Raw genomic sequence first — 23,501 nt, 5'->3', positions numbered from 1 at the left:
CAGATCAGTGCCCCCCCCGCCCCCTCCCCCCCGATCACCACCAAAATGTAATCATTTATTCCTTGTGCCAGTATCAACATTTCCTGAAATTTTCATCCAAATCCGTCTAGAACTTTTTGAGTTATCTTGCACACGGACAGACAAACAAACCAACGCCGGCAAAAAAGATAACCGCCTTGGCGGAGGTAAATACGATACATTTGGTGTCATAGGGTTAAAACATACCTTCCATTTGGCAGCGCAGCTTTTCAAAGGCCTCTGCAGTGGCCTCGTCGTCATGTGGGAGTTCCTCCCCAGCAGGAACAGAGTCAGGACTGGGCCGGTCTGACAGGCAGCTCTCTGAGGAGCACTCGTCGCCTGCTCCCTGCTGCTGCCTGTATAGGTGGTGCTCAACCAAAAACTGCAGCTCTGCAAAGGGAAGTACAGAAAATGTTTGTTAAGGGGGAAAGAGTTTTAGACAGTTTTAGGGATGCAGTAGTGGAGTTAGACTGAGAAGTAAAAAGCCTAGAGTCACTAGGGGGATGGATGCTTCAGAGGGAGGAGCAAAGAAATAAAAGTGTAAGAGAAAAACAGATGGAAAGAATAGGGTCGGTGCACTGCGATGAGTTATCTTGCACTTCAAAGGCATATTGTAGGTTAAGCATTTTTAATGAACCAACATTAATTAACACCCAGTGCAGCTTTGAGTAAAACACGCCTGAGTTTGGAGATGATTAGTTTAATCAAGCCTTGATATTTTTAAATGACCCCCTTACTTTGCATTTTATTACATTTAATCCTCTCGTAGTGGGAAAGTAAAGTGCACTGATTGGTTTTCTCTCAGATGAAACTCATCACACTTAAGAGCCATTTATCTGTGGAACTTAATGAAGAACAAACATCCTTGAGCATCTTCTTCTTATTGTTTGCTCATTTCTTTGTTGGAAATTATTATCTATTCGTCTGCACATTCTGGGTTACAATTTCTACACCTGAAATCTAAGTTTGGATTTATATGTTGTGTTTCTAAGTTTTAAATAGGACTTGTTATTCCCAGAAAAAGTACATCTCAAGACATACAGTATGCGATTTCACATTTCATCTTCCCTAACTGATTTTGTATGCAGGAGGCTTTTTTTTTTCTTTTTAGGTGTGACGGATCCCTGTGTGCACTGTCTCACATAAGTCAAAACATGGAAATTTGGTCAGAAGTTTTGGGATAATGAGACCTCGTAGAGGAAAATACACCACCGAAGCTGAAATAGGTCACTCAAGATAGAACGAAACTTCCATCATTATTTTAGCTGTTTCTCCAAGTAAATTCAGATTAACTGACATCTATAGGAGTGCTGCAGAGACAGGATACTTAATATATTGTACTAAACTTAGGTCAGAACTTAATACTTTTGATAAGCCTGTAGTTCTGTTGTTTTCCTTTCACCTGTATGTCTGAACATGGACACCTGTTTATCTCCTCTACATGCATCCTTTAACACTGAACTCATGTCAGCAGACTTAATGTTGGTATGTCAGGGTCAGATAAGGTTGTTTGGGTGCAGCTGTATCTTAAGGACACTGACAAAGAAGGAAAGAATAACTTAGTTTTAGTTTTAATAGTTTTTTCTTTTTTAATTTATAGCAAAATGCACGCTAGGTTCAAGGTAGACCTTCCAAACTGAGTACAGATCTAAAGGAATATTTACTTTATAATAAATCTTTAGTTGTTTATTGGTGTCAACAGTGTGATTTAACACATGCTGACATTAATGCACATAAAATGCCACACATCACTCATTGTGACAAGAGTAATAGCTGACTTTACCTTTCATCGTAGGTGTTCCCTTTTGCCCTTTCCGCCTTTGTCGAGGTGAATTCAACAAAGCTGCCTGCAAAAGACAAACACCAGTGAGTCAGGCAAGTAACGCTAAGCTGAATGACGTTCTTTTCTTTTTCGTAGATAAAACTGAAGGGCATTTTAAAAAGAAAACAGAATTCACATAATTTAATTTCTGTAATCTTATTTCAATAAAACAGTAATCAAGGGGTAATGTAATTACCTTGTACAACTGGTTTGGGAGGCGATCTTCATCTATTTCTGTGAGAGAGTCAAAGATGCAGTCAGTTCATGACAAATAGAGTAAACAGGGAAACAACCAAAACAATAAATGTCATTCAGGTCTCTTTTCTCATCAGCTACACATATTGCGTGGTCTAATTATTGGCTATAAAAGCACAGCTGATCTCTTCTTTTTGTCAGTGCACTGTGGCTGGAGTGCTGCTGTGTGACCTGACACAGAGTGGATATAAGGTGACCTCCAGCCAGATGGTTATCCGACATATAAGCAATGCACTGAAGTGCTGTTAGTGCCTGCTCAATTTTTCAGAGCCTGGTGGGTGGATTTATTTCATGTTTCATTACTCTTTGCTAACATCTATTACAAAAAATGATCCAAGAAGTCTATTTCACTCTTGCCATCATCCTGAAAGTCACCCACGTGCCACAAAAACAGCAACACTTTATTATTTATGACTAAAAATGTGCAGTAAGGGTTTATCATAGTAGTAGAAGTTCACTGAAGTTGCAGTATTTTTAAAGATACAGTGAGTGCATGAACTTTGTACACAGGAGACTTTATATTACTAATGAGAACAAGAGTTTCTTACATAATATGACACACATACTATGAAGCTCATACTGTATGACTCCCACTCAACAGAGAGGTTTATCATCTTTTGTCAATACAGTATGTGAAATATGACTCTGTGGTCACAGTGTGAGGGGAATAGAACACTGAATGTACAGTCAAACCATTAACTGTGATCAATAGTGAATGTGTTATGAACCCCAATCTAACTCTATGTTTCCAGGCTTGGAACTTTTTTCTAGGACACCACCTTGTTGCTTGGCAACCTACGCATCCCTAGGCACAAGGAAAGCACTGTGTATGTGTATGTGTGTGTGTGTGTGTGTGTGTGTGTTAGGGTGTGTGTGTGTGTGTGTGTGTGTGTGCATGAATATATTATTCCTACTTAAAAGTATGCGAGTATGCGCCAGGCTGTTCAACATGCCAGTGATGTGCTCCCTCTTCTTGCATCAAACACAAACTCAGTTGTATATAAAACCAGAATCAAAAACCACTAAACTTCAGTTTGAGGATGATTTACCTTCCTGATGCGCATATCGACTGAGTTTTATTTTGAGCCTCTTCCAGGAGTTTGGGTAGTATAGACACTATGGATTTTGTCACAAATCAATCCCAGGAAATGAGCCAGTTTGGATGGCCCATCCCAGGGTCACTGGAAGAGCCTAAGATCTACAGCGTAAACTGTTTTTTGACAGACAGTAGTCGAAGAATGTCAGTCTGGAAGGACACTCCCACCATCACAAATTACAGGAATCATTTGAAACATCTGGTGTCACAGCATGACACATCTACTAGGCATGCACAGGTCATTGACCGAAAACACCATCTCAACCATGATGTGTTCTTACAATGAATGCAATAAAATGAAAGTTTTAAATATACGTGTTTTGTCACGTTTATTTCATGTTTACAGTGTGTGCACGCACTTCGATTTGAACAAACAGCATTACCAGTATCATATATAACAGCGATAGTCTTGTAATAATACAAGAACAAATGGGTTAAGAAATATGACATACGGCTTTCACTTGGCTGATATTTTTGGTGGTTTCTTTGTGTTTGTGTCCATCTGTGCTCTCAGAATGAAAGAAAAGGCCAATGAAAATGCCTTTCCAGCAGTGATGAGTCTATCACTCCAATTCCCAGCTGACTGTGTCTGACACAAAGCCAGATGAGAACAGAGATGCTCTACTGACTCCACAGTATTCATAAGCCTTTCTAAATTTGCAGTGAGATGTAGTTGGCGTGAATTTTTAGTTGTTGCACTGTCTTCAGTGAAGAAAAATAGAATAACTCCTGCAACCCCTGCAGGTGTTAGTTGCAGGTTTATGTCAGGCCTTTAAAAAGGCTGGTTAATGTAGTATAGGTACAGGGTAAAGTAACACTTTCATCCTAGTTTAAGCAAATTGGACACAACATTGAGTCTTCAGGAACACAATCAAAAACATGTAATTTAATACAGCTATCTTCTTGTAAAGAAAAATGAATGACTTCTTCAAAATATGTGTTCAAGACAGTCAACAGCATTCTACTTTATTTTAGAAATAAAGCATACTTGCTCACGTGTAAAATAAAAATAATGAGTGCCTTGGTTGTCTTAGATTGAATAATAATAAGCCAGCGTGTTCAACAGTGCCATTTAAATGTCACACAGCAGCACGATTACACATGACGTGTTTTGTTTACCAACAACCTTAAAATGAAAAACCTAATAGCTAATACAGCCTACTAAAAAAAACCCTTCTTGTCCTCCTAAATTAAGTTTGTGTTCAATTTTCAGTGTCAAAACCAGTGCAAATCCTGATTAAATTCAAAAGCAGCTCACACGAACATTTCTTAAGCTGTAGACTCAGTGTTTTGGAAGTGTTTTTCACTGACTGAATGGTATGGTTGGGGGGGGGGGGGGGGGGGGCACTGTGCAAAAGTCTTTATTTCTGTTGCTTTTGCAGGGTTGTAATAAGTGCACCTTTTCCTCTAAAAATAAATATGCAGGAAATATGTTCAGAGTATTGAAACACACATACACAAAAATCTGAATTTAGCGTCTGCAGATAAGGTCAGTATTTAGTGTGACCTCCATTTGGATTCAGTGGGACTTCAGCTCTCTGAAGTCTCTGTCTGGATGTCGTCTTAAATAATCTTGTTTTATATTGCACACCAAGTTACCTTCAGAATGTCCGGAGGCTTTCATGGTCTTTTGTCCTTTTCTCTGTCCAGATGATCACATTTAGCTTCTACAACATTTGCCTGAAATGTATTGTTGCTCTCTGTACTTTTTAGAATGTCTGCTGTATATTCCAATTGTGCGTATATTATTCCAGAGACTGAGAAATGCATATGAGTGATCATTTTAAAAACAACAGACCTTATGTTAGTTAGACTTTTACACAGAACTGTATATCAGCTGGTTTGTCTGTCAGCAGGATTGTACTACAACACTGTTTTTTATTAAACTTAGTAGGACAAGGGCCAAGGACAAACTCCTTAGATGTGTGGCCAGATGCACAAAAAGCAGCAGAGGCTTGATTTAGTTTTTCACTTTTTCTCACATTGCAAGTGCCCCTCTGGTCTGGATGTGCTTTGAATTTTACTCAGCCTGGCTTTATATTGTATCCCACAGTTGGCCAGCTCTGCACAGATCAGCTGTCAGAGAGTATGTAGGTGAAGTAGCTCACTTAAATGGCACTTTATACTTTGTGACCGTTATATGTGAACACGAGGTGAATACACTTTATAGATGTTACATGTTAAGTTACATTATGGAGCTGTGGACAAGGACAATGATAAGGACAAAGCACTGTCAGGGCAAGAATCATTAAAAAAGACATGTACCACAAAGAAGTTCATACATAATTAATTAACTATTTGTTTTATGTCACTCTGCTTTTCCGTCTCCAATATCAGTAAGAATCAGTAAAAGTTCACCCCAAGCCTTCATCCTCTATAACAGGGGTGTCAAACTCATTTTAGATTACGGGCCACATTCAGCCTAATATGACCTGAAGTGGGCCGAACCAGTAAAATAATATAAATAACAGGTTAAGAACTTATAAATAATGTAAACTCCAAAGTTTTCTCTCTGTTTTTGACTGAAAAAAGTAAAATTCCGTAGCGAAAATGTTTACATCTACGAACTGTATTTGAACATAACCTGAGCAAATATGAACAACCTGAAAATTCCTAAGAAAAATAAGTGCAATTTTTACAATATTACGCCTTAGTTTATCATTTATACATGTACATTACAAAGTACAGATCACAGTGGATCGACAAATACACAAAATATTTAGTAACAGGCAGTATATTGGTAAAAAACCACATACGTCTCTTAAGAAATTTCATATTGTTCATATTTGTTTAGGTTCTTCACATTTTTTGTAAAAGGATAGTCTGTAAATATAAACATTTTTGTGTAATTTTACTTTTTTTACACACACAAAAAAAAGACAAAAATTTGTGTTTTTCATTATTTATAGGTTGTTATGATTGTATTTTACTGGTCTGACCCACTTCAGATTGAATTGACCTAAAATGATTTTCACATCTTTGATTGTTAATATCTTCATTATAATTTTTGCATTTCACAAATTCATCCAAGGGGCCGGATTGAACCCTTTGGCAGGCCGGTTTTGGCCCCCGGGCCGCATGTTTGACACCTATGCTCTATAAGGAAGACTTAAATGACCACTCCTTTGTACAGTTTGTGTCCTCATTATTTAGCTCAAAGCCAGTTGTCTGTACATCTGTGTCTGCTCTTCTGATCTGCTATTGGGGTTCACAGTGCACAGGGTAGAGCAATCTGCAAAGCATTAAATAATGCAAGGCTCTGTCTGATGTGGGGCACACCATTAGTGCACCAGCACAGCCTCATCACATGTGTTCATACCCATCCCCCCTCGATCTGGCACTAGAACTGTCTCTGTCTCAGATTGTGGCAACAGCATTGTCTGATTTGTCTGATTCTGTCTCTGCTGGTCTGTGTCAGTCATTCTGTCTCAGCTTCTATTTTTGTTTCACTATCACCGTTACCTTTCATGGCAGACATGTCTCTATCTTTCTCAACAACTCACAGTTTTATATATGTCAGTGAGGTGTAAGAATAAATACAAATCCTTCAAATATTGCACTGTATACAGATGTTTTACATTTGCATTGAACCATCCCCAAACATTTTTGTCTATCATGACTTCATTAGGGTGGTAATCTTCACCAGATTCAGTATTTTATACTGATTAAAGTGTTTTGACCCTCATTACGGCAGGATAGAAATAGAGTGACTAAGATTAAAATAGTTTGTTGATGTCTAGAAGGGAAACTAATTGGCCATCAATCCACAGAAAGGATACAGGCCGTAGTAGTGCATGCAAAGTGATTATTTTTTAAAGTGAAACGTGACCTAAATTCAAAGTCAGAATATTGCATTTAATGTAAAGTAACACAAATATTATGTAAAGAACACAGTTTATTGAATCAGAACTGTTTGATCAGAGCAGACAAATGGTGACACCAAAACATAGAATCAAATTCATTCAAAGCCCACTCTTTACCTACTGTTTACCTTTTCTATATTGTGGTATTCTTCGCCACATTCTATTTTTTTCACTTTACAATTAGTTTTCCATCTGCACCACTTCTAAGACTCTTTCACATTCTTTTTTTTTTTTCTGTTTTTCTCCGTTTATCTCTGATCTTTGCGGCACCGAGGATCGTTGAGGGTCTTCTCTACACTTTCAGAGATCAAGGTAAACTGTGAAACACTCCACATGCTCTGCATCTAATTATTAAATCAAAGACAAACACAGAAGCATGCTCACGTACAGTAGGGATGTAAACAGAGCTCAGCCGAAGAGAAAAGACACCGATCAAAATGTGGAAAAAAAGAGTTTTCCTTCATGGATTAAAAACTCATATATTTATAGTCTGGTAAATGCTGTAATTTAAAACTCTGACATTTGGAGTCCCTGCTGAGATCATCGACGACACATTACCTTTTATTTATTCACAAGAAACGGTGAATACCTCCCTCTGGTTTTTTTCATCTGAAGAAAATTAACTCTCCGCCCCAAATTCCCAGTTGATTATTTCCTAATTCAGTAGTGAAATTATGCCTTCACACACCAAAGTATAGCAGCGGCAGCGAGGGGAGCAGGGATGACTGGATGACTCATACAGCAGAATAACTCTCCAGAGGACTGCTGCTGTGTTTGATCATTCAAATCTCAGGAGAATACACACTCTGGGTGTTTTTGCACAGAAGGTTTCATTTGGTGGATACCGTAATAGAGCTGAGATGCTACATCACGTAATAAATTGGAATTACTCAGACTGTGACTGTTTGTGGTCACATGATGTTTTAGTTGTCGCCTAGTGTGGATATGAAACACAAACTATTATGGGGAAAAAAATGGTTTCCATGATTTGATTTGGTTTAAAGGAAAGGTTAGATGAAAGGTCAGATGACTGGGCTAAGGGATGAGGTCAGGTCAACTAAGGTTGATCAGATTTGGTCTTCATTTTTAATAGGGTTAATAATAATAAAGCAAGTGAAAAACAGGAGAAAAAAAACATTTTTCTTTCCCTTTTTTGTTGGTGAAGCTGCAAACATATCACTTCGTCAAACAGCAGGTATGGGGTATCTATTATCTATTTGACATAATGAATATTTTGTTGGTTTGTTTATAAACTGTGCTAACTCAAATTTAGTTTTGACAAGATTTATCCCATTTTCCCCACTTGTTTGTGCAGTTCATTGCAGAACATTTTTCCCCCACCCCCTGAAGGGGAAGCAAGGGGTATTGTTTTTGGTTTGGTTTGTTTGTTTCTTTGTTGTTAACACTCTACCAGCAAAACTATTGGTTGAATTCATACCAAATTGGGATTATGGATTGCCAGTGACCCAGAACAGATCTGAATAAATTTTGGGAAAAGTCAAAGTTAAAATTTCTTATGAATTTTTGAATTATTTTTTTTTCCCCCACTTATAATGGGCGAAATTCCAAATGTCTGTAGCATGAAAGCTATTGGTTGAATTCATACCAAGTTGGGTTTATAGATTCCTAGTGACCCAGAATAGGTGTTATTACATTTTGGGAAAGGTAGGTCAAAGTTTAAATTTTTTATAATTTTTTTTTTTAAATTATTATTGTTTTTTTCCTCATTTACTTGTAATGGGCGAAATTTCAAGTATCTGTACCAGCAAAACTATTGGTTGAATTCATGCCAATTTGGGTTCATAGATTTCCAGTGACCCAAAATAGATGTGGTTACATCTTGGGAAAAGTACGTCAAAGTTATTTATTTATTTATTTATTTTATTTTTAAAATCTTTTTTCTTCTCCCATTTACTTAAAATGGGTGAAATTCCAAATGTCTATATAAGAATACATTTTGTTTCAATTTACTTCAAACTTGGCACATATATAGAGGTAATTGATATGCTGACATCCCCACACACATAGACATGATGACATCAGCTGAACTGATGCCAAAATAAGCTACAACACATACAAAGAGTGGGTTTGTTGTGCCTGGCACTACTTGTTCATTTATTAATTCATTCTCCAAACTGCTTAGTCCATGAGAGGGTTGCACAGCCTATCCAAGTAACTAATGGGTGAAGGTGTGATACACCGGATGTGTCCTCAGTTCATTCATTTTAAGAACCCAAAGAGAACCCATCCAGAAACAGAAAGAATATACAAACTCCCTGGCTAGTGCTGAGATCGAATCCTACAGTAAGGTGACAGTGCTAACCACTGCACCACCGTACCACCACATTGAAGAACAATTATAAGCATATAATAAGACACAATGACTTTTAGTAGCAAATAAATCATACTTATGTCAAGATTTAATTTGTGTCACTGCCAGAACTTTTGGCAACAATTGATGAAAAACTGAGTTTTAATGAAAACTGTAGATCTGTGTGTAAAAAGGGCCATCAGCGCCTCCACTGCCTTAGGAAACTGGCACACTTCCACATTGACCGAACCATTTTAACTTTGTTTTATCGTTCTTTTATTGAGTCTGTTTTATCTTTTTGTCTGGTGGCGTGGTTTGGTCAGACCTCAGTTGCAGAGAGAAACTCACTAAATCAAATAGTGAGAAGGTCCAGTCGCCTGATTGGTGAGTCCCAGTCTTATCCCGCCTCCCTGTACACTAAACAGGTACAGAGGATGGCTTCATCAGTTCTTAACAATGACTCCCATCCTTTACCAGGTGAATTTCAACTCCTTTCCTCTGGACGGAGGTTCTTAGTCCCAAGGTGCAGGACACAGCGTTATAAAAATAGCTTTGTTCCTGTCACCGTCACTGAGCTCAATAAGAAACAGTGACATTGCACTTTACTAACTTTTTTAGTTATGTATTCCATTTATTTGCTCTATTTATTATTATTGTGACTTCAAATTTTTACATTTTTTAATGTTATGTTCTTATCCTGGTTTTTATCCCAGATTGTTTTTTATTTTATCTTTTCTGGTTTTTATTGTGTTTTATTGCATCTTGTTTTTATTTATTTGATCTTATTTATTTTATTCTTTTACTTATCCATGCTGCTATACAGATGAATGGTGGAACACTGAGCACTTTTTGTCCTGTCTTTTTGTCCTGTCTGTAGGCGTGATCAAGTGCCTGTCTTGAATGTTCAATGTATGTGTTGTTGTAACGCCAAGGCAATCACCTAGACTGCAAAACAAATCTACCTACGGGTATAAATAAAGTAACCTTGACCTTGAACAACTGTAGACTAATGTATTAGCGAGTTGTGTTGCATCACTGCTAATAAAACTGATGTCCTGGTGAAACAATAAGCCTTGAATTATTTATCTAAAATAACAATGTGAATTTCAACAAGTGTATGTGTTGTTGCGATAAATTGTCTTACCTGGAGATGATTGATCGCTAGATGCCACTAAAGTCGCTGGTGTGGGTCTACGTCGTCTGATCTGAAAACAGAGGTTTCATTAGTGAGACTTGTTATAAACATTGATCCTCTACCTGCAAAAAAAAAAGAACTGCTTTCTGAATAATGCCTGATGAAGCTCCAGCTCTTCCACTTGTTAGTTTCACAGTGTCGTTACTCTCTAAAGCATTATACAGTACAAGCAGTACACTGAAAAATATATTATTTATCATCATTTCATCTCAGTGTGAGTCTTGCCATCTTATTCTTTCATAACCAAACCCAGACTTCACATCCTCTGATTATTCAGCACAATTCACATTTGTTTACACAGCATCAAATCTGAGCAAAATCCTCTCAATCACCCTTTACATAGTAAGGTCGAGTCCTCACAGTACTGATGCTGTTTGACGGCAGAGGCTGAGGGATGCATATTTTTGGGGGGGATGACTTTATAGACATTTTGCATCGTGAAAACGCCTGAGCTGAGAGGGAGCAAAGCAGTGAGCTCAGCAGAGCAGCCTCACACCACCCATTGTTTCTTGGCTTAGGAATAAAGGATTTTTGGTAGCCAAGGAGCTTTTAGAATAACGTAGGCATGATACTCTCACTGGTTTTTAGCATCAAGATGTATTGTTGGGTGTGTGCTGTAGCTGCTGTTACACGACCAACTGCCCCTTTGGATGAAAAATAAAGTATTATATGAAGACAAGAATTACAGTGTATAATGTTTAGCCACCCTTTACTGAGAGGTTGGATCATACCCACAGGTTGATTGTAGGAAATTTTATAATAAAAATAACAACAGTTATTTGAATTCTTCTATGAAACTGGGTTAATTTTGGTACCTGGCACTTTGCCAGCTTTTTTAGACCCAATAATAAAAGAGAAATTTAGACATGTTTCCCCCAAGATGAAGCAAATGATGACCTCAAATAAATGCAAAAAAATGATACTCTTACTCTGAGCCACCCCAAAATTCATGAATTTTTAATCAAATATTGGGGCCAAAAATAGGACCAGAATTGGGACATGAAAAGCTACCTAGGTGTCAGTGCATTTGATCTGGACCACATGGTTTGAAATGGTCTTATATAGCGCTATAAATAAAGACGCTGTGTTAAATTTGAGGATCCTAGTGGTTTTTCTAATCCAGACATGAGGGTTTTTCATGAATTAGCAGTCTCATTCCTGGTTTTGTGTGTAACCCTTTGTGTCCACTCGTGTTACACATGGAACCTGCCCATTTAAACACATATAAATCGGGAGTGATTTTGCAACAGTGGTCATTTTTGTGAAACACTCTGCATTGCATAATTAGTTTCATTCCCAAAATGTACCTGTGAGAGAGTAAAAAGATATTCAAAAAAAATAGTAGCGTGTAATTTTCATGTCCTTTTTGCTGTATTACATGCAGGGTTTTTTGTATAAAAATAATGCAAAAAAATAAAATAAAATAGAAAAATGTGTCTTATCTGAAAAATAGTTTCTCTTTTATCTCAGTAAATATTTATTTTTAAAATAGACCCAAAGTGCTTCCAAACTTGCTTCATAACATTAGTCTACATCTGGTTTGAATCTTTAGCCCCCATGTCCTGTTTTTAGGTACCAGTTTCACAGAAGCAGCCATTTGCATTAGCATGTCTTACAACTCTGAATGAACCATATGCTGTTATAGTTTGTTTTATTGTTGAGAAGAAAAAGAGCTTCTTACCTCAACCTCAATGCAGTTTTTTTGGTCTCATTTATAAAATATTCACCACATTTTCAATAATGAAACAAAGTTGTGTTTTATTTAACATATATCTCCTCAAATGCTGGTCTACCTGTTCATGAAACTATTATAAGGTGATGTGGAAAAGGCAGTAAATTCACCTGGAACTTCTTAATATTCATAGATATAGAGTATATTGTCTTTTGTCAACTGAGTTGTGATGGTGTATTTTTGTATAAAACAATTATTGTCCAGAAAAAAAAAAGAAAAACTTTTGGAAACATTGCATAATAGACAACATTTGGCCACATTAGTAAATTACAGAGGGTGACAATTTATTCAAGACCACTACCAACGTTTCAGAGTCAGTGCAAGACTTGTAACTGTTAAAGACTTCAGAATAATTAACAGAGAGTCAAAAATATTGTATACCATGTGGTTCTGTAACTCTGAAGTACACTCTAAAGCCAAACCTCTGCACCAAAACAAAATAATTTAAGGGGAAGCAGTGATTAATTTCCACTTCCCTGCAGGATCTGGTGATTACATTTCCATTTTACTGCTCCATAAAAGATGTGAAATCAGGATCCAAATAGACAGCTCACACACATACACACACTCCGTTACATTGCTCAGACGCTAACTCCAGCCCCTGCATTTCTGTGGATGTTACTTGTGCATTTATGAAGCTATTCAGTCAGCCGTGCAGCCCTGAGCACAACTTTCGATCAGTATCTTTTTACCCATCAGTGCAGTTTCACAGGGAATTTTAAATTATATTTCAAGCAGAGCTAAAGTCTTTTCCATAAAGATTAAAACTAGATTGCAAGGAAATAATCAAATGCTTGAGTTTACAATTAAAAAACTAAAGAGTGTGGATTCTTTTCATTGTGACTTTGTTCAAAGATAAAGCCTAAATGCAACAGATGACAAACAGCCATTACATTATTGCCCTCAATTTCTCTCACAAGGTTAAGGTGAATTGGATTTTTATTCTTTTTTAATAATCACTCAAAAAAGCATATTTTCCTATTTGTGCTTCCTGCTGCTCTGTCTGTGTTCTGACAACAACATTAGGACTAAAATAGCATAACATTAAGATATTAAACAGTAAAAATGTCAGAGAGCAACCACAAAGACTGATTAATTTAATATAATGATGTGAAATACAGATGTAAGTGTGGAAATCATGTTCTCTAATGAAAGTTGAGCAGTCACCACTTTCTCAATAGAGTCTAACTGAGCATTCAGACTGAAGGAGCTTCATTACCAGCTGTGAAGCACATGAAGGTTGAATGAATAGGAAAAGGCAGCAAGTGCCTGTTCTTTTCTCCACTAACAAGCAAGCAGAGAAGCAATAGTGCTTTGTGTACTTTTTCAACAAAATTGCTGACCTAATATCCTGAGTCACTTGTCATCTTCCTCCCTGCGGTACAGCTACCTTCGCTTTACAACTGTGATTTATGTTTTTTATTCAGGATTTCAGCCACTCATGTTAATGTTGTCAGAGTCTAATAATTGTGCTCAGGTTGACTTAAATGCAGAAAAAAGACTGTTTTTCTTTTTTAATTAGACAGAAATACAGTTTTCAGTTTTGTACCACTGCAAAAAGCCACATACAGACCTGATCAAAATCTTAAGACCAGTTGAAAAATAGCTAGAATTTACCTTTTGCACATATGGATCTTAATGAGGTTTTAAGGAGAGCTACAATATACAAAAGCAAGAAAGGGAAGTGAGACAAAAAGCACTTTGAAAAAGTAATTTATTGAAAACAACAAGTAAACTGAAATAGGCTGTTTATCAGCTGATCAAAAGTTTAAGACCATCGCTCAAAAAATTACAAAAAACTCTCCAAACCAGAACAAAACATTTTCTCAGTAGGACTCAGTAATGAGTAGCTCCACCGTTCTTGTTAATCACTTCAAAAATTCGTTTGAGCATGCTTGATGCGAGTGTTTCCAGGAGGCTGGTGGGAACACTGCTCCAAGTGGTGAAGATGGCTTCACGAAGGACATCAACTGTCTGGAACTGATGGCCATTTTTATAAACTTCCCTTGCCATCCATCCCCAGATGTTCTCTATGGGATTTAAATCAGGGGAACATGTGGGATGGTCCAAAAGAGTGATGTTATTCTCCCTGAAGAAGTCCTTCGTCAAGCGAGCATTGTGAACTGCAGCGTTGTCCTGTTTTTAAACTCAGCTGTTACCACACAGACGAGGGCCCTCAGTCATGAGGGATGCCCGCTGCAACATCTGCACGTAACCAGCCGCTGTTTGATGACCCTGCACCACCTGAAGCTCCAGTGTTCCACTGAATGAAAAAGCACCCCAGATCATGATGGACCCCCCTCCACTGTGCCGGGTAGAAAACATCTCAGGTGGGATCTCCTTGTCATGCCAGTAACGTTGGAAGCCATCTGGACCGTCAAGGTTCAATTTTTTCTCATCAGAGAATAAAACTTTTTTCCACCTTTCAGTGTCCCATGTTTGATGCTCCCTGGCAAAGTCTAAACGGGCAGTTTTGTGGCGTTGTAGGAGACGAGGTCTTTGAATTCGTTTTTTGTTTTTGAAACCCTTTTCCCGCAGATGCCGTCTGATGGTTATTGCGCTGCAGTCGGCACCAGTAAGGGCCTTAATTTGGGTCAAGGACCGCCCTGTGTCTTGACGGACAGTCAATCGGATCCTCCGGCTCAGCGCAGGTGTAATTTTTTTGGGTCTACCACTTGACTTTTTTGTTCCATAATGCTCAGGATCTGTCAAAAAAATTTCGAATGACTGTCTTACTGCATCCAACCTCAGCAGCAATGGCACGCTGCAAGAGGCCTTGCTTATGCAGCTCGACGATCCGACTACGTTCAAGAAGAGAAAGCTTCTTAGCTTTAGCCATCAGGAGGGCATGACCGTGTGAATGCCCGACAGAAAATGAGAATTTTGAGCAGATTTTGGCTTTTATAGCCTGCGGTCTTAAACTTTTGATCAGCTGATAAACAGCCTATTTCAGTTTACTTGTTTTCAATAAATTACTTTCTCAAAGTGCTTTTTGTCTCACTCCCCCTTCTTGCTTTTGTATATTGTAGCTCTACTTAAAACCTCATTAAGATCCAAATGTGCAAAAGGTAAATTCTAGCTATTTTTCAACTGGTCTTAAGATTTTGATCAGGTCTGTATATACCCCATACATGCAGATTATGATACAGTCCTACTGGTGATTGCACTGAAAATACATTAAACTTATATTAACACACACATTCACCAGTTGCATGTGCAGATGGGTACTTCTATGAAACTGGGTTCATTTTGGTACCTGGCACTTTGCCAGCTTTTTTAGACCCAATAATAAAAGAGAAATTTAGACATATTTCCCCCCAGGATGTACCTAATGATGACCTCAGATAAATGCAAAAAAATTATACTTTTGCTCTGAGCCATCCCAAAATTCATGAGTTTTTAATAAAATATTGGGGCCAAAAATAGGACCAAAACTGGGACATGAAAAGCTACCTAGGTGTCAGTGCATTTTATCTGGAAAACATGGCTTGAAATGGTCTTATATAGCACTATAAATAAAGATACTGTGTTAATTTGAGGATCCTAGTGGTTTTTCTAATCCAGACATGTGGGTTTTTCATGAATCATCATTCTCATTCCAGGTTTCACATATAACCCATCGTGTCTACTTGCGTTACATGCGGAACCTGCCCATTTAAACACATAAATCGTGATTTTGCAATTTTTAAAAATTTTTTTTTATTTTTGTGAAACACTCTGCCTTGCATAATTAGTTCAATTCCCAATATGTACCCATGTGAGAATAAAAAGATATTTGAAAAAATATTAGATATTTAAAAAATAGTAATTTTTGTGTCCTTTTTAACGTGTTGCATACAGATTTTTGTATAAAAAAAAAATATATATATATATATATATTAAATAATATAAAAATGTGTTTTATCTGAAAAATAGTTTCTCTTTTATCTCAGTAAATATTTATTTTTAAAATAGACCCAAAGTGCTCCCAAACTTGCTTCATAACATTAGTCTACATCTGGTTTGAATGTTTAGCCCCCATGTCTTGTTTTTTAGGAACCAGTTTCATAGAAGCATCCAGATCCGTATGCCCATGTGTTATGTTGTGGGGTTCTGGCTATAAACAAAGGCCTGAAAACGCTAAAAACCCTTAAAGATAGGGTCTGGAGTCTTAAAACCACCCAACATTCTTTGAAATAATCTGACCCGATTCCTCTACATAAAGAAATCAGTATGGAGGCTGTTATCATAGTGGCACATGTAATAGTTGTTGGCTTAGAAATGGAGTTAATTAACATTAGTGAGGCTTCCAGCAAAATAACAAAATATTTCGTGTATATGCATGAGCACATACACAAATCTTTTTCAGCCTTTAATTCATCTCCATTCCCAATCCTATTGCATGCATTTGTAGTAAAACATATTGCTTGGATTAGGATATATTTTACCACAACTGTAAAAATGCTCATATCTAAGCTGAATGTGATGTTTTATTTTTATAGTGTTAAAACAAAGCTGGAGGTTGAGTTTTTCTTCTGCTTATATCAGGTCAACTTTCTCTTCCTCTGCTCTTCTTTTTTTTTTTTTTTTTTTTAATTCTTGAACATACTGTAAAAATCCATGCACTGATATTTCAGGCGTGTGTTGTGTTTTGTTGCCAATTTAGAAAATCCACCCCCTGGCCCACATTAAAAACCAGAGCTGTAACTGTGTAGAACTGATTACGCCCAGAGTCATTGTTATTCTCCTCAGCCCGCGGCAGAGCAAACTCATCATTCGCACACAGAAATACCACCGCTACTGGACCGGCCCACCCCTCAAACCACCAAGCCTGCCTTTCAACCTACGCTCCATTTGAAAAACAGTTCAGTCACTTTTCACAACAATGAAACAACAGCCTTCAATAGTGGTGGGCGGTGAGGAAAGCTTTGGATGCCTGATATTCTTCTTGTGTGAAGCAGTGGAAAAATACCTTTGACTGGAAAATATAGGCCAGGACAATAGACAATATGTATATTATAAGTGCCTCAGTAGTGATATTCAGAATTTCATTCGATTCTATTTTTACATATAATCACATCTGAGTTTTAGCAGGAATTAATTAAACGTTCAGTGTTTGTATCTAGTGGTGAAGTTGCAGATCTCTAATGAATAAATATACTCTACACAAATTCCCCTATGGTCACCAAAAAAAACCCTAGGAAGTCTTCTGATAAGGCAAAGACACACCAGTCCAAATTTCGGTGGTCAGACGTCATCAGGCAGTCTGGCGAGGTCGGTGACATGAGTCTGGTTGGTGTGTTCCGTTACCAGTCTTTTCAACCGACTCAACATGTGTAATCAATTACTACCTGTCGTTTAGTCGGACCAGTCTGATTGGTGGAGGGATAGCCCTTGACTAGTGAATCAGTGAACGAGAAGTTTCCATGTGAATAGAGGGAATGCACATACGTCACTGCCCCCCTGGGCTACGCCCCTCTAAGTCAGACTGAGTGGCAAAAACAAACCGGCTCAACATGGCGGAGCATAGCAGTAACTACAGCCAGACCGGGAAAATGTGGAATATAGCATGAAATTAAAGACAACTGGACTCAATACGGATCCATACAAGCTACTAAACAACAAGTGGTCTACGAACATTGATATGTGGCCAGAAATCACGTATCCTGACATTTATATGAACCTGATTTCAACGCCGGGAAAATACCCAATGCAAAGGCTGAAAGCATACAACAGCCAAACAGTTGTTGACATCCTCGTCATTGTTAATTAGAGGATTACAGCTGGTGAGTGCTTTCAGTTCAACATACTATTGTTTTTGAGGTTTTCTGTCAGTGCAGACGTATTTTCTTGGCGGTGATTGCCAAGGTAAAGGCCCAGCAGTAGTGCTCACAGTTCACTACTGATTTACTGGAGTTGAACCCTTAGTATTGACCCAAGTGAGTGGATGATCTAGTGGTACTGTGGAGATTTAAGTAGAGTTAACATCAAATACTTGATACAACACAGCTACAACAGCTTTGTGCTAGAGTACCCCCTTATTTGGAAAACTAGGTTAGCCTCAGTTTAAGCTAGTTTACAAATCATGTAGAGCACAAGGTTCAGAATCACACAATTGAAGACAAAAACGTTTCAGTTATCAAATATAGAACTAAATGACAGATGCTAACATTAAGAGCTTTACTAAGAAGTAACGTTAGCCAAAACGATATGTAATTTAAGGTATGATTTTACGCAAGAATACAGCATAAATTAACGTTACCTGACACGAAATGGCAACCACAAATCCAGGTTTCGTTGCCTGGATTCCAGTTATTTCTACGAATTGCAGCGATCCATCTGCTTCTCCTGTCTTTGGTTTTAGTTAGCCGCTAAAACGATAGCACAGACTGCTTTTTAAACCTATTTGTGCAATCAATGGCACAACAGCTCTTCCCCATTTTTTAGATCGTTCTAAAGTTTTCGCAGTATTCAAGCCAAAACCGCTACTCATCTCCCTCTTTCTGCCACTCAGTGGACATAACTGTGGTGACTTCCACTAGCGGTGACGTCACGTGCATACCCTCTATACAGCTATGCCAAGGTACTTCACACTATTACGGTCTTCTATAATAGGCCATTCACTGCTCGTATCCAGTCAGTGTTGCCTATGGACTTCATTCATTCATTCCATGAAGTGAACACTGTTAGCATTGTTAGCATAGTGCGATTTCTCCTTAGTTTTCACCTGTGATATCTTTCTTCATCCACAAGAAGAAACCCGAGAGCTGACAATGCCAATATCTTCTTATTACTAGCCACCCGTTCAACAAGTACAACAACAACAACCTTTCTTGACTACTCAACACTCTTTGCTGACAACAATGACTGATGACAGCGAGTTCTGTGTTTTGATCTAGAGAGATGTTCCGTCATTTCCGTCTCGTGCAAAGGCAGAATGTACGCTCAAGTCAGTAGTCGATTTGATGTGTTCTTCACACTTTTTTGACCGAGTCAGAGAGACAGGAGCCAACTGATCAGACGGGCTACATTTTCGGGCGACGATCGGCAGTTGGCTTGGTGTGTCTTTGCCTTTAGAGCCAATGTTTGGGTTGAGTGTTATGACTTCCATGGTCAAGGATATAGTAACTCTGGTTGACTCACACAGACAGCAGGTGATGGTAATGTATGTTAACACCAGTTGTCATAAAAGATGGAAAAAAGGAAGATTCTGAGGTGAGAAAAAACACACATTAATGTCAGGTCACTGTTCGATTGACCAAAACATAATTATGATCATTTTAATCCAATTCTGCAGGTGCGTCACCTTCAGTCATACACACAGAACTGGTAAAAGTATTAAATATACTGTGTCCTGCGTATTATTTGCTATGTCGATCAGAGACTGAAAAACAAACCATGAAGTTTCACAGCAGTTGGATTCTAAAACACAAATACACACATCCACACTTTTGTACAAATCTATAGGAGGGTTCTGATTGAATAGAACTGAAACACACACTTCGTCCTGTGTCAGAGAGGCCACATAGAGTTCTCTACAGAAACACACAAACCTCTAACTGAGCAGAGAGATCAGACAGTGAGGTATCCAGAGTCGCTTGATTTTTATCGTCCTTTCATACTTTATGCTTTTACACTCGCTGCCTTTGAGAAAATCACTGGTAGTTTCGTGTCGCAAATCTGCACTGTGACCTTTAAGAGAACATTGTGTTCGCACTGGTCAGCAACCTGAGTGAGAAAAGGACATTCATGCTTAGGAAATTGCAGCAGGAGTGAGTGGTAAAGAAAACTTTCCAAAACATTAGTATGAGGTGGGCAAAAGTGGTTCTAAAAAGACAGGGAGTCTGTTCTGTGGGCTTCAGTAAAATGCACAGGGCCTATCAGCCACAAGGAAACACGACGTCTCATCCTTCATCCTGTCGCTTGAAATATTATCTTGGTTTTGTAAGAGCTAAAATCAGTGCACATCCATTATAAATCATCAAAAACCCTCTCCAAGTGCGGTCTCATTTGGCGATGAATAGATGGAATTATTATCTTCACATGACTTTGAAAATCCAGATCATTGACTCTAACATTCCTCTATTGCAGTTTGCTTTGTTTTCTGCCTCACTTTCATTTTCTATCAATTCTATGTCTTCCATTTACGACAGTGCTCTCTATCATTTTCTCTGTCATTGACCTTAACTGTTCAACTTGCCTTATATGACGATACATGTGATGCTATTTAAATTCTGTAACAGATCCAAGAAAATGGTATTTTTGAGAGGATCGTCATGGTAGTTTTCAGTCCCCCACCCCACCCCCAACAGCTGCAGTTCTAAACCAGCAGGGAAGCACCATGTATTCAGGCTTTGATTTTAGTTTTTAGAAAAAAAAAGGGTATAATAGGCAAACTGCAAAAAACCACCCTACTGCACGCTCCAAATGGAGTAGAACACAGCATTTGCCCTTTCAAGCTGTTAATAGCCGAGCACTTGAGGATAGAACCCACTCACAGGTCAATAGATTTGAATGGTGCAATAATAATAATAGTAATTTACTGCAAAGATACTGAAAATTGCCTTCCTACCAATAAGATTGATTGTTAAGCTCTTAGTGAAGGACAAAGCTAATATGAAACCTCCGCAAAGAGCATATTGAAAAGGGCATTAACTCAGTCCTGAAATGTCTGCAATAATAATAACTTGAAATGATTCATCATGTCAGGAATGGATATATCGTCGTCATCTGTAAGTGTAGATTGTTAAGATGCAAATGTCTGTCTGAAGCAGAAGTGCAAAACATAATGATATTTCAGAAACAAATATACAAATCAACAAAATGGAACAAAAATCTTCCTTGTATCTAAAAAAAAATGGACATAGTTGTAGGGTCTTAGTAAGTTCATCAGTGTTTGTATGTTATGCAGGTTTTAGTCATGAAAGCTGATACAGGAAAATATATTTTTCAAGGAACAAGACAAAAGTCGCAGGTTACGGCCTAAAAAATATAACTAGAATTTTTTTCTTTAGAAATGTTGAATGTGTTGGTTACTTGCTGTACATTCATTCCTTTCTACCCTACTGTAAATTCTTACTAAGCTGGAGATAAAAATTACATTTCACTTATGGAGTTAACTAGCTTCATAGATGTAATGTGTGCAAACTATTGCAATGATGAGAGTCACGGTGAAATTGTTGTATATTTGTGTGATATTTGGGTTTTTTTTGGTTGATTTATTTCCATATATTGGAGTGTCCTTTTGGATCTGGAATTTCTTTTGCCTACATACATTTGAAATGAAGTCTATCTATATGTGTAATACGGCTATCAAATGGACGGAGGTCATTTTTAAAATGTATGATTTTGTTGTGTTTTGTGCAGGATTAGTTAGAATTTATTTTGATTGAGGTTTGTTAAGTTACTTTGAGGAACTGACATGGGACTTTGTGATCAGTTGAAAAAGATGGGGTAAGGGGGTGGGAGTATACAAGTTATACTTTATCCCACTCCGTTTCGAATTTTTTTTTTTTTTTTTACATTTTTCCTCTTGTTTTTGGTTTTTCATATTAAAAATAAATAAATAAATACATACATACATACATACATAAAATGATGCAATAATCAGATGAGTGCCTCACTTTGGTTGTAATGGACTGTGTTTACATGCAGACCAGTGCACTGGGCAAATAACATGACAGAAATACATACAGTAAAACTAGCACTCCTTTCAGTTTAGATGAGAAACACAATGCCATGTTGATCCATTCATGTCCATATAAAACAAGCCACGGGGCATTGACTTATAACAATATGTACAGTGCAGCAGGTCAGGTCACAGTGGAAAACATTAAAGAAACATTATTACATGACCAAGCATCAAACACAGCCACTGGACTGCATCATGACAGGCGTCTACCATCAGTCACAGTGGCATAGCTTCATTCACCACTCCCTTGTCTTACATGAAGACAGTGGCAGATAGATGTCAGCGTCAGGACGTGTTTACCTGTTGCTTTCATCTACCGTTGCTGACAAGAGTGAATGCCAGTCAGACAAATCCACAATGTGACGTTGATATTCAGTAGTGCTTATCCTGCTATAAATCATAAAAAGCCTTGTTTTCAGTAGCTACAGTGACATTAATATGAAGTTGGGAGTTTGCAGTTACTATAATGAATCTGAATAAACAGCAGCAGGGATCAGTAATATGTTACTGGTAATATGATCAGAACTAGGATGAGCCTCAATTTGCATACACTCAGGATTCCCAGCTGTGCATTGTATATATTCACACTGAAATGCATAGTGTAGCTTTAGTGATGGTTGTAAAAAGTTGTTATGTTGTTATTTGCATTCATTGTCATGTCCTAATGTTGCACTCCACTGTCTGGATATGGTATTGTATTAGGTTTTTTATGTTTTCTATTTTTGTCAGTTCAGCTGTAATGCGGCACTAATACCCAGACCATATTTCCCTGTGGGGACAATAAAGGTTACATTATCCTATCTTACCTCCATGCTCTAAGTAAAAATCACAATAATAAAACATTTACCTACTGTTCAGAAACAGTGTCAAATAGCTCGCAACATGACATGAACTGATCCTTTCACAATAACACTACCGCACTTGTCAGTAATTGCTGGAGACTATAGCCACTGTGAGGTTGCCAGGCAACAAGTACTGATTCCAGGTAGCCAAGAAATTATCCTAACCTGTTCCAACCTCTTACGAAAATACAGCCTAGTGACTTTATATATCAATGGGCTTTAAATTTGTTAAAAATAGTATTGTGGCTGTATTTTTTCACTGTGTTGGTATATGGTGCATATAGGCAGGCTGTGCCCCATTTAGTCTTTGCAGGTTCAGTATGCTAGATTAATCCTGTAAAGCCTGAACCACTAAATAATTGACAGAAAATTCCAGTTCTTTGAAACTGGAGCCTTTATTGGTCTTTCTGAACAACCCAGATTTTCTTTTTCAAATGTCAGTCTCCATGTATGAGTTTCAACATTGCATCATACATACATCATACATCGGGTCTCAATGCTCAATTTGAACAAACAAAATCATAATAAAACACAAACATGTCTAACAAATTGGTAATTCCTTTTCAAAATTGACAAAGTTCTGCCTCCTTCAATATTAATGACAATCTTGTAGTGTCACTGGAAAGGTCTCCGATGAACAAATTCCTTCCCTCTGGTGGATTATCCATGTACTGCATGTATTTAATTGTATACATCA

The 23,501-nt window shown here is 37.7% G+C and overlaps 1 protein-coding gene across 2 annotated transcripts in view; it reads right to left on the bottom strand.

Moving 5' to 3' along the window:
* The window catches only part of LOC115420043 (protein phosphatase 1 regulatory subunit 1A-like), a 36,917-nt gene that overhangs the window by 8,974 nt on the left and 4,442 nt on the right, over positions 1-23,501 (bottom strand). For both annotated transcript variants that reach the window (XM_030135196.1, XM_030135198.1), the window contains exons 2-5: positions 10,510-10,570; positions 2,037-2,074; positions 1,802-1,865; positions 226-408 (exon numbers count right to left, since the gene is read on the bottom strand). In XM_030135196.1, coding sequence (XP_029991056.1) covers positions 226-408; positions 1,802-1,865; positions 2,037-2,074; positions 10,510-10,570 — 346 coding nt within the window. The remainder of the gene's footprint in view (positions 1-225; positions 409-1,801; positions 1,866-2,036; positions 2,075-10,509; positions 10,571-23,501) is intronic.

Source organism: Sphaeramia orbicularis, chromosome 5, assembly GCF_902148855.1.
Source record: "Sphaeramia orbicularis chromosome 5, fSphaOr1.1, whole genome shotgun sequence".
Lineage (NCBI taxonomy): Eukaryota > Metazoa > Chordata > Actinopteri > Kurtiformes > Apogonidae > Sphaeramia > Sphaeramia orbicularis.
This window is presented reverse-complemented; position numbering and strand designations above follow the sequence as displayed.